Genomic DNA, 16,928 nt, shown 5'->3' with positions numbered 1-16,928 from the left:
CCCCCTCTTTTGCCTCCTTCTCTGAGCTTACTAAAACACCTAAACCCCGGAACCTGCAACATCCATTCCTGTCCCTGCTCTATCCATGTCTCCGAAATGGCCACAACATCGAAGTCCCAGGTACCAACCCATGCTGCCAGTTCCCCCACCTTGTTTCGTATACTCCTGGCATTGAAGTAGACACACTTCAAACCACCTACCTGAACACTGGCCCCCTCCTGCGACGTCAAATCGGCGCTCCTGACCTCTATACTCTCATTCTCCCTTACCCTAAAACTACAATCCAGGTTCCCATGCCCCTGCTGCATTAGTTTAAACCCCCCCAAAGAGCACTAACAAATCTCCCCCCAGGATATTTGTGCCCCTCAGGTTCAGATGTAGACCATCCTGTCTGTAGAGGTCCCACCTTCCCCAGAAAGAGCCCCAGTTATCCAGAAATCTGAATCCCTCCCGCCTGCACCATCCCTGTAGCCACGTGTTTAATTGCTCTCTCTCCCTATTCCTCATCTCACTATCACGTGGCACGGGCAACAACCCAGAGATAACAACTCTGTTTGTTCTAGTTCTGAGTTCTGATATCTCCTTATGTGTCTGGGTGTCTCACTTTGTTTTATAATGTTCCTGTGAAGTTGACTGGGATGATTTATGATGTTAAAGGTGTTATATAAATAGAAGTTGTTGTTGTTGACTGTAACCCTGACCTCCTGCTTTACAATATCCTATTGGTTTCACAACAAACTCTATCTCTGATGTTTTGCCCATGCGGGTTTGCAGCCTCTATAAAGACGGCGGCCGTTAACTCAGGCCTGTCACCGGGAGCAGGCCGCAGCTGTTTGCAGCTCGATGCAAACCCGGGCCCGGAAACTTCTTGTTGGGGTTTGGAGTCCACCGGGTTTCAGTGAAAACCCCAAGCGCGGTACATCATCGGCATTGCGCATGCTCCAGTTCACAATGCCGGGAGTGATTGACTGCTGCTCTGGACCAATTGCAAGAGAGGAGCGGATCTGGAGGACCCAGCAGATCAGCTGGTCCTCCAACCAATCGGAGTGAATGGGTAGCGGGGCTGAGCCCGGTCTTACACGTTGACTGGAGCATGCGCAGTGCTGATGACAGTTCAGAATTCAGGCGGTCGGGTGGAAATCCTCAGCCGGTCAGATCCCGTGCGATGAGTTCTCAGGGAAGGATAGGGCTCGCGGGTAGATCGGGAGGCCTCATGAACACTCCGTGTCGACCCCAAGCTCCGAACACCAAGTTCGGATACGGCAGTTCAACCGGCGAAAGCTGCTCGGGCTTTTCCCCGAGACAGGCCGGAGTGGCCGAAGAGAGCCCCGGCTTTGCTCCGCCTCCCATTCACTCTAATTGGTTGGAGGACCAGCGGCTCTTGTTCGGTCACCCAGCTCCGTCCCCTCTTCCTATTGGTCCGAACCTGCCGTCAATCAGTCCCCTGGCATTGTGAGCTGGAGCAAACCCTTCACCATCATTGTCAGCTCCCTGGTTTGCAGCTGCGGAGCTTCTCCCTCCCTCCCGGGAACAGGCCCAGGTTAACGGGCACCATCCTGCTTCAGACACTGGAGGATGGTTCACATCAGAGGATGGGGGAGGGGGACAAGAAATAAGAACTTACACTTTGCACTCAAATCAATGAGGACTCTGATCTCTGGCAAGGAAGGAAACTGTGGCAGGTGGGCGGGGAGGATTCACAAACCTGCACTGGAAGCCGCAAACCCCCAATAAGACCCATTGGGTTTTATTGTCAGTCTGCAGACAGGAGCTGGAGAACTGAACCCAGGCAGAGGAGAGGGAGGGAGAAAACTGGGAGTGGAGGAAAGAAATGGTGCAGATGGTGAGATGTGTTTGGATTTCAGCCCAGGGAGGAGGGAGAGTGTGTGGGGCTGGGATTGACAGCTTTGGGGGAACAAGAGAGGAAAAAATGTTCCAGAGAAACTAGAATTGCCTGTTCAGAATTTCTATCCTAGACTGACAGTGATGGCTTTTGTAAACTCCTTTTACGGGGGTTGTAATTGTAGAATTTGCACACAACAAACTGAACCCAACAGAAAGGTTTGTCTCTGCGAATTCTATCCTGCATTGACAGTGATGACTTTTGTAACATGAGAGATGACAGCAATCAGGAAAGATTAATTGGAGTGGGGCCTTTTTTCTATCGACAACAAAAAATGAAGCAGTGACCTATAAATCTTTTAAATTATCAGTAGTTTGGAGAGGGGCGATGTGAGAGAGTGACTATCAATAAACAACAATTCATAAATACAAGATAGTTACGAATAAATCCAAGCGGACAATACAGACAAAATTATTTATCACAGGTTCAGAATGTGCAACTCATTACCATGGAAATGAGTTGAGAAAAGTGCTGAGATGTTTTCAAAAGGAAACGGGACAAGCACATGAGAGAAAATGGAATCAAAAATCAGCTGAAAAGCTGCGATGAGATAGGTGTGACAGTCGGAGATGTGTGCCGAGTATTGAAAGCAGCAGAATCTGTGACAGAATGGCCTGTTTGTGTCTTATATATTCACAGTATTTCAATGTAATCTCCTTTTACAGAATATTTGCAGATGCAAACATCATGTCGAGATCTGACAGAGACACTTGATTCATCAGGACCGGCCTTTCAACGCATTTGTCTGTTTTCTCTTTCGGAAAAAAATTCAAAAATCACTGTGATTGGAAAAGCACCGGACACAGACATCTAAGTAATTTTCCACAGGTAGCTGGAACTGAGCTTTAACCAATCACACAGCATGAAATTAAATTGCATCAGGGAGACACCGTACTCTGGCTTCAACTGATGATCCAAGTTGGAGAGACATAAGGACATTCGCACCAAAGGAATCAAGAAGCAGCAATAGGATATTCAGCCCCGTGAGCATGTTCCACCATTTAATAACATCACGGCTGATCTGAAAGTGACCTCAAATCTGCATCCCACCTACACCTGATAACTTGTCGATAACCATGGAGAAACCGTGGAAATGTGGGGACTGTGGGATGGGATTCAATTACCCATCTGAATTGAAAACTCATCGACGTATTCACACTGGGGAAAGGCCGTTCACCTGCTTCGTGTGTGGGAAAGGATTCACTCGGTCATCACACCTCCTGACACACCAACTTGTTCATACGGATCAGAGACCTTTTAAATGTGCTGACTGTGAGAAGAGGTTTAAAAGCAGAAAGGATTTACTGACGCATCAACGCACTCACACTGGGGAGAGGCCATTCACCTGCTCCGTGTGTGGGAAGGGATTCACTCTGTCATCCGAACTCCTGAGACACCAACTTGTTCATAATGATGAGAGACCTTTTAAATGTGCTGACTGTGAAAAGAGCTTTAAAAGCAGAAAGGATTTACTGTCACATCAACGCACTCACACTGGGGAGAGGCCATTCACCTGTTTGGAATGTGGGAAGAGATTTCATGATTTGCCAAACCTCCGGGCTCACCATCAGGTCCACTCTGACCAGAGACTGTTTAAATGTGCTGACTGTGAGAAGAGCTTTAAAAGCAGAAAGGATTTACTGAAACATCAACGCACTCACACTGGGGAGAGGCCATTCACCTGCTCCGTGTGTGGGAAGGGATTCACTCAGTCATCCCACCTCTGGACTCACCATCAGGTCCACTCTGACCAGAGACCGTTTAAATGTTCTGATTGTGAAAAGAGCTTTAAAAGCAGAAAGGATTTACTGTCACATCAACGCACTCACACTGGGGAGAGGCCATTCACCTGCTCCGTGTGTGGGAAGGGATTCACTCTGTCATCCCACCTCCTGACACACCAACTTGTTCACACTGATCAGAGACCGTTTAAATGTGCTGACTGTGAGAAGAGCTTTAAAAGCAGAAATGATTTACTGATACATCAACGCACTCACACTGGGGAGAGGCCATTCACCTGCTCTGTGTGTGGGAAGGGATTCACTCTGTCATCCTACCTCTTGACACACCAACTTGTTCATACTGATCAGAGACCGTTTACATGTGCTGACTGTGAGAAGAGCTTTAAAAGTAAAAAGAATTTACTGTCACATCAACGCACTCACACTGGTGAGAGGCCATTCACCTGCTCCTTGTGTGAGAAGAGATTCACATGTTCATCCTACCTTCTGATACACCAGCGGGTTCACACTGGGGAGAGACCGTACACTTGCCCCGTGTGTGAGAAGAAATTCACTCGGTCATCCTATCTGACTTCACACCAACTTGTTCACACTGATCAGAAACCTTTTAAATGTTCTGATTGTGAAAAGAGCTTTAAAAGTAAACTGAATCTGCTGAAACACCAGCGAGTTCACACGGAAACAGAATCATAGAATTTACTGTGCAGAAGGAGGGCATTTGGCTGATCGAGTGCACTGGCCCTTGGAACGAGCACCTTACTTAAGCCCATACCTCCAACCTAACCCATAACTCCACCTAACCTTTTTGGACACTCAGGGCAATTTAGCATGGCCAATCCATCTAACCTGCACATCTTTGGACTGTGGGGGTGTGGTAGTATGCATTAGGGGTCATGTGGGACTGTGAAGCCGTGATGTCAGTGGCTGACAGATCCCGGGTCCTGGTTGGCCGTTGACCTCTAGCTCCGCCCTGAAGGCGGAGTATAAGAACCAGGAGTCCTCCCCCGCAGGCAGTCTACTACTGAACTGCGGGGGAACAGTCACGCTTAATAAAGCCTAATCAACTTCACTCTATTCGTCTCTCGGAGTCTTTGTGCGCTACAATTTATTAAGCGTGACTAAAGGACTATGGAGCTCAGGATCATCCCAGAATGCCTGAGGATCAGCCCCCACGCAGTGAACGCAGCAGCAGCTTTCAAGCACGGGCAGACTTGTTTCGAGGCCTACCTCAGAACGGCCCCCGGCCGGGTCACAGAAGACCAAAAACTACAGGTCCTGCACTCGAGGTTAAGCACGGAGATTTTCTCTCTCATCGAAGACGCAGAGGATTTCCAGACGGCGTTCGCAGCACTAAAAAGTCTCTATGTTCGCCCAGTAAACCAGATCTACGCTCGCTATCAACTCGCAACGAGACAGCAAAATCAATAGATGAATTCTACGCCGCGCTACTAATTTTGGGACGGGCCTGCAGCTGCACGCCGGTGAACGCAAATGAACACACGGACATGTTAATGCGCGATGCTTTTGTGGCAGGTATGAACTCCTCCCAAATCCGCCAAAGACTTTTAGAAAAAGAGTCGCTAGGACTCTCAGAGGCACGGGCCCTAGCAGCCTCCCTAGACGTGGCCGCGCGAAACACCCGCGCCTACGGCCCCGACCGCGCAGCAGCCCATTGGGCTCCGTACGCACCCGTCGCGACAAACACCCCCCCCCCCCCGGACACCCCACAAACTTGCGCGGTTCAAACGCCAAGTCGCACCGGGGGAGCCCGCTGCTATTTCTGCGGCCAGGTGAAACACCCCCGGCAGCGCTGCCCGGCCCGCGCAGCGATCTGTAAGATCTGCGGGAAAAAGGGCCATTTCGCGGCTGTGTGCCGGTCCCGGGAGGTCGCCGCGGTCCCAGGAGAACAGGGAGCCCTGCACGCCTTTTACACTCCCCAGCGCCCCAAGTACGACCCGCAGGCGCAACCACCTTGGGTCCCGACCACCGCTCTCCCCGGAGAACAGGGAGCCCTGCACGCCTATTACGCTCCCCAACCCCCCCCCCCCCCCCCCCCCCGCGCCCCATGTATGACCCGCCGGCGCTACCACTTTGGGTCCCGGCCACCGCTGTCCCCAGAGAAGAGGGAGTCCTGCGTGTTCCTAATGCTCCCCAACCCCCCCAGCGCCCCATGTGCGAGCCGCAGGCACCGCCATTTTGGGTCCCGGCCACCACGAGGGGAGGAGGGGAGCCGCCACCTTGGACCACCCCAGACCTGTACGACGCATGGGGGTGGCCATTTTGTCCACCCCCGCCACCATCTTGTGACCCCCCAGCCATGTGCGATGCATGGGGGCAGCCATCTTGTTCACCCCCGGCGCCATCTTGGACGGCAACAACGGACCCCAGCGTCGACGGCTCCACGGGGTTCGAAGAAGACGCTCAACCATTACAACCATGGCTGGCTTCAATGACGCTGGACCAAGCACGGCCCCGGACGCTCCAGACGACGACGACAACGGTGCTGATAAACGGGCACGAGACACCATGCCTGGTCGACCCCGGGAGCACGGAGAGCTTTATCCACCCCGACACGGTAAGACACTGTTCTTTGACCATCCGTCCCAGCGCACAAAAGATTTCCCTAGCTGCAGGATCCCACTCCGTACAGATCAAAGGCTTCTGCATAGTTATCCTAACGGTGCAAGGGAGGGAGTTCAAAAACTACAGGCTCTACGTCCTTCCCCCACATTACTGGGATTAGACTTCCAGTGCAATCTACAGAGCCTAACCTTCAAATTCGGCGGCCCAATACCCCCACTCTCTATCTGCGGCCTCGCAACCCTCAAGGTTCAGCCCCCATCCTTGTTTGCAAACCTCACCCCGGATTGCAAACCCGTCGCCACTAGGAGCAGACGATACAGCGCCCAGGACCGCACCTTCATTCGGTCCGAAGTCCAGCGGCTACTGAAGGAAGGCATAATCCAGGCCAGCAATAGTCCCTGGAGAGCACAGGTGGTAGTAGTAAAGACAGGGGAGAAGCAAAGGATGGTCATAGACTATAGCCAGACCATCAACAGGTACACACAACTAGACGCGTACCCTCTCCCCCGCATATCCGACATGGTCAATCGGATTGCCCAATATAAGGTCTTCTCCACCGTGGACCTCAAGTCCGCCTACCATCAGCTCCCCATCCGCCCAAGTGACCGCAAGTACACAGCATTTAAGGCAGACGGGCGATTATACCATTTCCTAAGGGTCCCATTTGGCGTCACAAACGGGGTCTCGGTCTTCCAACGAGAGATGGACCGAATGGTTGATCAACACGGGTTGCGGGCCACATTCCCATATCTCGACAATGTAACCATCTGCGGCCACGATCAGCAGGACCACGACGCCAACCTCCAAAAATTCCTCCAGACCGCTAAAGCCTTGAACCTCACGTACAACGAGGACAAGTGCGTTTTTAGCACCAACCGGCTAGCCATCCTGGGCTACGTAGTGCGCAATGGGATAATAGGCCCCGACCCCGAACGTATGCGCTCCTTCATGGAATTTCCCCTCCCGCACAGCTCAAAAGCCCTAAAACGCTGCCTGGGGTTCTTTTCATACTACGCCCAGTGGGTCCCCCAGTATGCAGACAAGGCCCGCCCCCTAATACAGACCACGACCTTCCCTCTGTCGACAGAGGCTTGCCAGGCCTTCAGCCGCATCAAAGCGGATATCGGAAAGGCCACGATGCGCGCCATCGACGAGTCCCTCCCCTTCCAGGTCGAGAGCGACGCCTCCGACGTAGCTCTAGCGGCCACCCTTAATCAAGCGGGCAGACCCGTGGCCTTTTTCTCCCGAACCCTCCACGCTTCAGAAATCCGCCACTCCTCAGTGGAAAAGGAAGCCCAAGCCATAGTGGAAGCGGTGCGACATTGGAGGCATTACCTGGCCGGCAGGAGATTCACTCTCCTCACGGACCAACGGTCGGTAGCCTTCATGTTCGATAATGCACAGCGGGGCAAAATCAAAAACGACAAGATCTTAAGGTGGAGGATCGAGCTCTCCACCTTCAACTACGAGATCTTGTATCGTCCCGGAAAGCTGAACGAGCCATCCGATGCCCTATCCCGCGGCACATGTGCCAACGCACAAATTAACCGCCTCCAAACCCTCCACGAGGACCTCTGCCACCCGGGGGTCACTCGGTTCTACCACTTTATTAAGTCCCGCAACCTCCCATACTCTTTGGAGGAGGTCCGTACAGTCACAAGGAACTGCCACATCTGCGCAGAGTGCAAACTGCATTTTTTCAGGCCGGATGGTGCGCATCTGATTAAGGCTTCCCGCCCCTTTGAACGCCGTAGTCTGGATTTCAAAGGACCCCTCCCCTCCACCGACCGCAACACATACTTCCTTAATGCGGTGGACGAGTACTCCCGCTTCCCATTCGCCATCCCCTGCCCTGACATGACCGCGGCCACAGTCATTAAAGCCCTGAACACCATATTCACACTGTTCGGTTGCCCCGCATACGTCCACAGCGACAGGGGGTCCTCCTTCATGAGTGACGAGCTGCGCCAGTTCCTGCTCAGTAACGGTATAGCCTCGAGCAGGACGACCAGCTACAACCCCCGGGGGAACGGGCAAGTAGAGAGGGAGAACGGCACAGTCTGGAAGACCGTCCTACTGGCCCTACGGTCCAGGGACCTCCCGGTTTCACGGTGGCAGGAGGTCCTCCCGGACGCCCTCCACTCCATCCGGTCACTACTGTGTACTAGCACTAACCATACGCCTCATGAGCTCCTCCTTGTCTTCCCCAGGAAGTCCTCCTCTGGAACGTCGCTGCCGACCTGGCTGGTGGCCCCAGGACCCATCTTGCTCCGAAAACATGTGCGGGCGCACAAGTCGAACCCGTTGGTCGAAAGGGTTCACCTCCTTCACGCGAACCCGCAGTACGCTTACGTGGAGTACCCCGACGGCCGACAGGACACGGTCTCCCTGCGAGATCTGGCGCCCGCCGGCAACACACACACACCCCCGACACCAATCACCCCCTTCCTGCCACCGCCGCACCCCGCGACCGCCCCTTCCCAGGAGGATCGGTCCTCCTCCCAGGCCCGACCAGGAGTGAAGCCCAAGCTGAAACCGTAAGGCTCCCGGAGACGACAACACCGGAACAAGCACCACCACCACCACCGGGGCCGAGGCGATCGACACGGATGACCAGACCGCCCGACCGACTCGTGGCGTCGATCTAACACTACAATATGTGGACTTTTAACGAGAACATTTTGTCTTTTTCTCCTGACGATGACTGTAAATAGTTCGAAACAAAAAAAACCCTTGTACACACTGTAATAACATGCGAAAGTTTTCCTCCCAGGACCAGCCTTGTAAACCCTTACCACCATGCGAAGCATCACCCCGCCGGGTTCATTTTTAACAAGGGGTGAATGTGGTAGTATGCATTAGGGGTCATGTGGGACTGTGAAGCCGTGATGTCATTGGCTGACAGATCCCGGGTCCTGGTTGGCCGTTGACCTCTAGCTCCACCCTGAAGGCGGAGTATAAGAACCAGGAGTCCTCCCCCGCAGGCAGTCTACTACTGAACTGCTGGGGAACAGTCACGCTTAATAAAGCCTCATCGACTTCACTCTATTCGTCTCTCGGAGTCTTTGTGCGCTACAGGGGGGAAACCGGAGCACCCGGAGGAAACCCATGCAGACACTAGGACAACGTGCAGACTCCGCACAGACAGTGACACAAGCCGGGAATCAAACCTGGGACCCTGGAGCTGTGAAGCAACAGTGCTAACCACTGTGCTACTGTGTCACCCAAACGTGGGAGCGGTACTTGGGAGAGGTTGTTCAACCGCTCCGTGCGTGGGAGGAGATTCGCTCAGTCAAACAACCTGAACAGACATCAGCAAGTTCACACACAACAGTAGGGTTTGGATTCAACTGTTGTTGTTGCTGTTAGTCACATCCAGGACTGAATGAAGCCTGGATGTCTGTTTCCAGTGGGGCTCCACAGTTTCCGGTATATATCAATGATTTAGACTGAAATGTATGCACAAGGATTATACAAAAGTTGCTCATGTGTTTTAGACAATGAGGGAGGAAGCCATGGACTGGGTCAGGTGGACAGAAAAATGGTTAATGGCAATTTAGATGAGACGTTAGGAACATACTTCAGTTAACTCCCGATAAAAATAAGGTCACTTCACGATAATGGAAAAAACTGATTGGTGGGGAAGCTACAAATAATCCTTTTTTTTTAAATCAAAAAATTCAAGATTACCCAATTATTATTATTTTTTCCCAATTAAGGGGCAATTTTGCCTGGCCATTCCACCTGACCTGCACTTCTTTGGGTTGTTGGGGTGAAACCCATGCAGACACGTGGAGAATGTGCAAACTCCACACGGACAGTGACCCAGGGCCGGGATTCAAACCCGGGTCCTCAGCGCTGTAGTCCCACTGCTTACCACTGCTCCACGTGCTGCCCTAGCTACAAATAATTCTAATAACTTTATTGAACAGTTCTCAAATGGAAAGGCACTTGACCACATTAAAACTAAGGATTTGCAATAGACGTTTGATCTAGCAAGTCATATTGAAGGCAAGATTATAAGCAGAGGGCATTCATTTAAAGTGATTAGAAAGAGACGCAATGCTGAGCAAGGCTAGGAGAGTGGGCAAAGAAGTGGCAGATGGAATACAATGTGGAAAGGTGTGAGGTTATGCACTTTGGAAGGAGAAATGGAGGCATAGACTATTTTCTAAATGGGAAAATGCTGAGGAAATCACAAGCACAAAGGGACTTGGGAGACCTTGTTCAAGATTCTCTTCAGGTTAACGTGCAGGTGCACTGTAGCCTCACGGCACCGAGGTCCCAGGTTCGATCCCGGCTAGGGTCACTGTCCGTGTGGAGTTTCCACATTCTCCCCGTGTTTGCGTGGGTTTCACCCCCACAACCCAAAGATGTGCAGGGTAGATGGATTGGTCACGCTAAACTGCCTCTAAATTGGAAAAAATGAATTGGGTACTCTAAATTTAAAAAAAAAGTTCAATAAAAAAGGTTAACATGCAGGTTCAGGCGGCAGTTAGGAAGGCAAATGCAATGTATTCATGTCAAGAGGGCTAGAATACAAGACCAGGGATGTACTTCAGAGGCTGTATAAGACTCTGATTAAACACCATTTGGAGTATTATGAGCTGTTTTGGGCCGCATATCTAAGAAGAATGTGTTGGCCTTGGAAAAGTTCCAGAGGAGGTTTACACGAATGATCCCTGGAATGAAGAGCTTGTCGTATGAGAAACGATTGGATTGGATTGGATTTGTTTATTGTCACGTGCACCAAGGTACAGTGAAAAGTATTTTTCTGCGAGCTGCTCAACAGATCATTAAGTACATGGGAAGAAAAGGGAATACAAGAAAATACATAATAGGGCAACACAAGATATACAATGTAACTACATAAGCACTGGCATCGGATGAAGGATACAGGGTGTAGTGTTAATGAGGTCATGAGGTTGAGGACTCTGGGTCTGTACTCGGAGTTTTGAAGAATATGGGGGGTTTCTTATTAAAACTTACAGGATATTGTGAGGCCTGGGTAGAGTGGACATGGACAAGATGTTTCCACTTGTCGGAAAAACTAGAAGCAGAGGACACAATCTCAGATTAAAGGGGCGATCCTTTAAACAGAGTAAGAAGTCTCACAACACCAAGTTAAAGTCCAACAGGTTTGTTTCGACTCACTAGCTTTCGGGGCACAGTTACTTCCTCAGGTGATGAGGAGCAATTAAAACAGATGAGGAGGAATTTCTTCAGCCAGAGGGTGGTGAATCTGTGGAACTCTTTGCCACAAAATGCCGTGGAGGCCAAATCACTGAGTGTCTTTAAGACATAGATAGATAGGTTCTTGATTAATAAGAGGATCAGCGGTTATGGGGAGATTGCAGGAGAATGGAGATGAAAAAAATATCAGCCATGATTGAATGGCGGAGCAGATTCGATGGGCCGAGTGGCCTAATTCTGTTCCTACGTCTTATGATGTGAAGAAAAACATTCTGTGCTGCATGTGGGATCATGAATGCACTGCTCGAAAATGTGGTGGAGGCAGATTCAATTGATGCCTTGAAAAGAGAATTGGACAACTATCTGTTACTATCAGATCAGCAATGACCATATTAAATGGTGGAGCAGACTGGGTTGAATAGCCAAGTCCAGCTCCTTGGTCACCTGTTCGTATCTTTTGAGGAGAAAAATATCTGCAGAGTTCAGGGCCAATGACAGCGGATTGTGTCTGATGCAGAAAGTTGGCACAGAGACAAGTTGTTGAGTGCCTTTGTTTTGTGCTGTCACCTTTCTATGCCACTGTGTTATGAGGGAAATGAAGTGCACCAATGCAAGAGAGTCAGATTGCTCCCTCGATTTGGATTGGATTTGACTTTTGTCACGTGTACCGAGGCACAGTGAAAAGTATTATTCTGCGAGCAGCTCAAACAGATCATTTTGTACATGAAAAGTAAGTCAACTAAGAAGAAAATACATAATAGTGCAACATAAGGTACACAATGTAAATATATAGACAAAGTAAGAAGTCTTACAACACCTGGTTAAAGTCCCACAGGTTTGTTTCGAATCACAAGCTTTCAGAGCGCTGCTCCTTCCTCAGGTGAATGGACCAAGGCATTGAGTGCAGCATACAGGAGTGTAGTATTAATCAGGTCAGTCCATAAGAGTGTCGTTTAGGAGTCTGGTAATAGCGGGGAAGAAGCTGTTTTCAATCTGTGCGTGTTCTCAGACTTTTGTATCTCCTGCCCGATGGAAGAAGTTGGAGGAGTGAGTAAGCTGGGTGGGAGGGGTCTTTGATTATGCTGCCCACTTTCCCAAGGCAGCAGGAGTTGTGGATAGAGTCAATGGATGGTGTTCTTGAAAACTCACCACTATTCTTAGAATTCCCCCTGTACCAAAAAGGGTCGATATTCTAAATGGTGAACAGGGATTCTCGCTCCCTGACTCCGATGCAGGCTTCAGTCGGTGCTATTCAGGTCAAACTATGTTTTCAAGTTATCCCCCGGTATAACCCATACCTTCACAGAATATTTAATCTACTTACCACTTAGTAGCATCGATCCTGGGTCCTGCATTGCTAAGTAAGTAAAGTAGACTTTGGAATAACCACTGTTTCAGGTTAAAACTTTTAAAGTTATTTTATTATTATATTTATTTCTTTTAAAAGCTGCAATGACTGTCTTTACAGAAAGGTAAAAAGATCTTGCTTCTGGATCCTTCTGTTTGTTTGAAGGGACCTTCAGGCCCACCTTGACAATCAGTCTTTTTACATTCTTTTGGTCTTCTTCAGATGTATTCGCTGTTCTGCACGGTTGCTATGTCCTATCTTTCCCATGTACCGAGCTGTGAGAGCTGGCTCTGCTGGCTGTGTCTGAGCTGACTCTGCCTCCTCTTTAAATTCTGGTCTTCCTTAGATGTATTAGCTGTTTTAGCTCGGCTACTTTGATTTTGTCCCTTTCCCATGACCGAGCTGACTGTAAGCTGACTCTGAGCTGCTTGTTCCTTCTCTGCTTCTCTCCTGGACTTCATAATCTCCTGTCCCCTTTCTCAGGGTTTATATATCTTTCTAACAGTTATTAAGTTTTTATGACTTTATTGTAAAGTAACTTTTATTTCACTTGGATTGTAAAAGGTACCTTTAATCTGAATTTTTCTAACACAACTAAGTATTCATTTTGGGCATGACCTCAGCTCATAGATCTGATTACATTCTTCCTTTGTGATGTTCAAAATGCTTTGATTTCAGGAGGTGTTACTTTTAATTCCTGTCATTTCTATAGTTTTATTTTCCAATTGTGTCCCCAGCTCATAATTTTGACTTTGATTTTGGCTTTAAATTATGTTTCTCGTAGACTGATAGTCTCCAATTTTTTTAAATTTACCTGGTGTTAGCAGAATTTCATACCTATATATTTTTCTATCTGCTGATTTTACTTCAATTAAGGTGTGAATCATTGCTTTTAGCTCTATGCTAAAGTCCACTTGGTTATGACTTGAAAGGTTACATTTATCACCTAACTCAACTGAAACCCTCATCCATGCTTTTCCAGATGCTTACTAAGATGGTTAATTTCAATGAAGGTGTGAGCCATTGTTTTTAGCTTCATACAAAAGTCCTGTTTGTTTGCTAAGTCTGTTTGGAAGAAGGAATCTGCATTTTATAATCCTGCTCTTTGCAGCTGTTGTTAACCCTTTGTGGGATCTTTCCCTGTATCCTCTCATGTTTCTCTCAGACCAGATATTGCCAGACTTCCATGTTTCAAATGACACATCTTTCCGTGTTTTCAATTACAATGCGAGTCAGGTTTGTGTGATGGACTGGGCTGTGTTCACTACTCTCTGAAGTTTCTTGTGGTCTTGGGCCGGTCAGTTGCCATACCAGGCTGTGACGCAGCCCGATAGGATGCTTTCTATGGTGCATCTGTAAAAGTTGGAAAGAGTCAGTGTGGACATGATAAATTTCCTTCGTTTCTTGAAGAAGTCTAGGCACTGTTGTGCTTTCTTGGTGGTAGCGTCGATGTGCATGGACCAGGACAGATTTTTGGTGATGGAAACCCTGTGGCCCAGTGCAGGAGGGGCTGGTTGTTGGGCAGTGTGAGCTGAACATACAGGACTGGATAAAAGCTAAGGCAGATGTCAAGACCCTTGGAGTGAAAACAGGTCTGGAGGGAGTGGGTCAAAAAACCTGGAGAGTTGCATTTTGCATGAATCGTGAGTGTGACCCAGTCACGATTGTGAAAAGTAAACAAACCTATCACTGGTTTGATGAGATGATATACCGTGTCCCAGGTGTTGTAAATACTGTACATACTGTAGATCAGCCTGCTTGCTGCCCATGTCGAAGTGATATCAGAATAATGTGCTTCTGTATTAAATAAAGTATCCAAACCTCTCATTGTGCTTCATGCCCAGCAGCTTGCCAAACTGTGGATCTTCTGTTTTGCTAACTAGGAAATAGAATCTTCCTGTTTACTAATTGCTCTCTATGGCAGCTGTGTTTCCTAGAATCCCCCACGCTGCAGAAAGTTCCCGATCAGTGAGTGTACGAGGCCAGTGCGCAGGTGCAGTGTGGGTGTGTGCTCTGAGCATGCTCAGTTCAGTCATGGTGAGAGAGTGAGGAGGAGCTGGCTTGAACACAATAGTGAGCTGTACCCCTGTGAGAAGGGCATCTCCCAGTCTCTGTTTGACTCTCCTCCAGCTTCCTGTCCTGGTTGAGTTGGACAAGGAACTCTCATTATTTGAGCTGGAAAAGGCCATTGATTGCTGAGCAAGCAGAAAGATGCCCGGCAAGGATGGAATTCCAGCTGAACTGCTCACACACAGAAAGTCCCATCGACTGTCACACCTTCCTGCCCGCCCCTTTTGGGCTGTGAGACTGGTCCACGGAACATGTGTGATGCAATAAAAACAGCAGTGACAGAGGAGACAGCATCAACTACAGGGACATCTCACTCCTTAGAGTCAGGAGAAGACCATCACTTGGGTGATGTTTAAAAGATTCATCTACTTGCAAACTGAGTGTATCCAGAAGCACAGTGCGGTTTCTGTGCTGACAGATCTACAGTGAACATGATCTTCTCCACACACCAGCTACAAAGGAAGAGAACAATTGGGATTTGATCAAAAGTGTCAGTGCTGAGAAAGTGAAATGTTCTGATTACTGAATGAAAGTTAACCTTTCAGTGTGAATCACAATTTACTGGTACAATTGGAAAAGGCACCAAAACGTTTCAATCTCTGAAGATAAACTTCGGCCTTGAAGTTATGTTTCGGAGCTCACAAGCTGTGGGAAGCTTTGCGAATGTTTCCTCTTCCCTTTTGTAAACAAGCAGAGAAGTTAACCCTTTCCCCTGACAGCACGGCAACAATTTGAAATAAAGACTTTGACTTTTAAAGATTTGGCTTCATCCCATTTGTCGGGGTCATATTCCCGTGCAAATCATCTCGGGCGGGATAGAAATTTGCCGAAATATTGTTTTTTACAATCCTAATCTTTGTCACAAGTAGTCTTACATTAACGCTGCAATGAAGTTACCGTGAAAAGCCCCTAGTCAGCACATTCCGATGCCTGTTCAGGTACACAGAGGGAGAATTCAGAATTGTTATGTGAGAGTACCTTTAAGAATTGGGTGTTTATCAAATAGCTGTAGTGAAGACAGACAGCCCAGCTCCACCCACACACTGATATCACTGCAGCTAATTGATAAACACTCATTTCTTAAAGGTCGAGCTGGTCTTCCAACCAATCGGAGTGAATGAGGGGCGGGGCTGATCCCGGATCTCCCTCATTGGCTGAGACTATGTATCATTTTGAGTTCTTCCCATTGGCCACATGGGCGCGGGTTCCAAAACCTCATTTCCTGCCTGAACGATGTCGACCAATGGGAGGATTTGGAAGACCGGATGGACTCTGGTCCTCCAGCGAATCAGACTGCGGGCTTTGTGTCAGTGAAGATTGAGCTTCACACAGACTAAAAGTTCTTCCTGTGTCAAAGCTCTGAGTAAAACACTTTCCACTTCAATGAACTTTAAATTAGATTCCATTCACCCTTCTACTGAACTGTTACAACAAGGAACAACAATCTCGCAACAGATGTGGCACAGTGGTTAGCGCTGCTGCCTCATAGCGCCAGTGACCTGGGTTCAAGTCCGGCCTTGGGTGACTGTGTGGAGTTTGCACATTCTCCCCGTGTCTGTGTGGGTTCCCTCCGGATGCTCCAGTTTTCTCACAGTCCAAAGATGTGCCGGTTTGGTGGATTGGCTTTGCTAAATTGTTCCCTAAGAGTCTAATGGTGAAGTGGGGTTATGGGGAGAGGTTGGGGGAAGTGCGCCTGGGTGTGGAGCTCTTGTGTAGCGTTGGTGAAAACTCAATGGGCCGAATGGCCTCCTTCTGCACTGGGGATTCTATGATGCTGCCAGACCTGTTGAGTTAATCTAGCATATTCTGTTTTTACTCTATATTGCACACCTTTTCAACCCACTAATTATATTTATTGAACCACTGTACCATCAACTACCAAGAGCAGTGTGTTGATGTTTCAGCTATTCCGGCCTTGGGTTACTGTGTGGAGTTTGCACATTCTCCCCGTGTCTGTGTGGGTTCCCTCCGGGTGCTCCAGTTTTCTCCCACTGTCCAAAGATGTGCAGGTTAGGTGGACTGGCCTCGCTAAATTGCCCCTTAGTGTCCAAAGAAAGGTTAGGTGACGTTACTGGGTTACGGGGATAAA

General features: G+C 48.9%; 1 protein-coding gene across 3 annotated transcripts; it reads left to right on the top strand.

Annotated features, from left to right (window-relative positions):
• The first annotated feature begins 1,094 nt into the window (after positions 1–1,094).
• On the top strand, positions 1,095–5,681 carry LOC140419644 (uncharacterized). Of its 3 annotated transcripts, none has more exons than XM_072503568.1 (2): positions 1,095–1,150; positions 2,569–5,681. In XM_072503568.1, the coding sequence occupies exon 2, from the start codon at positions 2,980–2,982 to the stop codon at positions 4,336–4,338; it is 1,359 nt and encodes a 452-aa protein (XP_072359669.1). In that variant the 5' UTR covers positions 1,095–1,150; positions 2,569–2,979; the 3' UTR covers positions 4,339–5,681. The 3 variants fall into 3 exon arrangements, with proteins under 3 accessions (XP_072359669.1, XP_072359668.1, XP_072359667.1); XM_072503567.1 differs by having other exon boundaries at positions 1,114–1,843; XM_072503566.1 differs by having other exon boundaries at positions 1,114–2,061.
• Positions 5,682–16,928: the final 11,247 nt, after the last annotated feature.

Source organism: Scyliorhinus torazame, chromosome 5 (assembly GCF_047496885.1).
Source record: "Scyliorhinus torazame isolate Kashiwa2021f chromosome 5, sScyTor2.1, whole genome shotgun sequence".
NCBI lineage: Eukaryota > Metazoa > Chordata > Chondrichthyes > Carcharhiniformes > Scyliorhinidae > Scyliorhinus > Scyliorhinus torazame.
This window is presented reverse-complemented; position numbering and strand designations above follow the sequence as displayed.

Bases quoted from the DNA above. Each gene is read 5' to 3' on its own strand.
- LOC140419644 (XM_072503568.1), top strand. From the start codon at position 2,980: ATGGAGAAACCGTGGAAATGTGGGGACTGTGGGATGGGATTCAATTAC.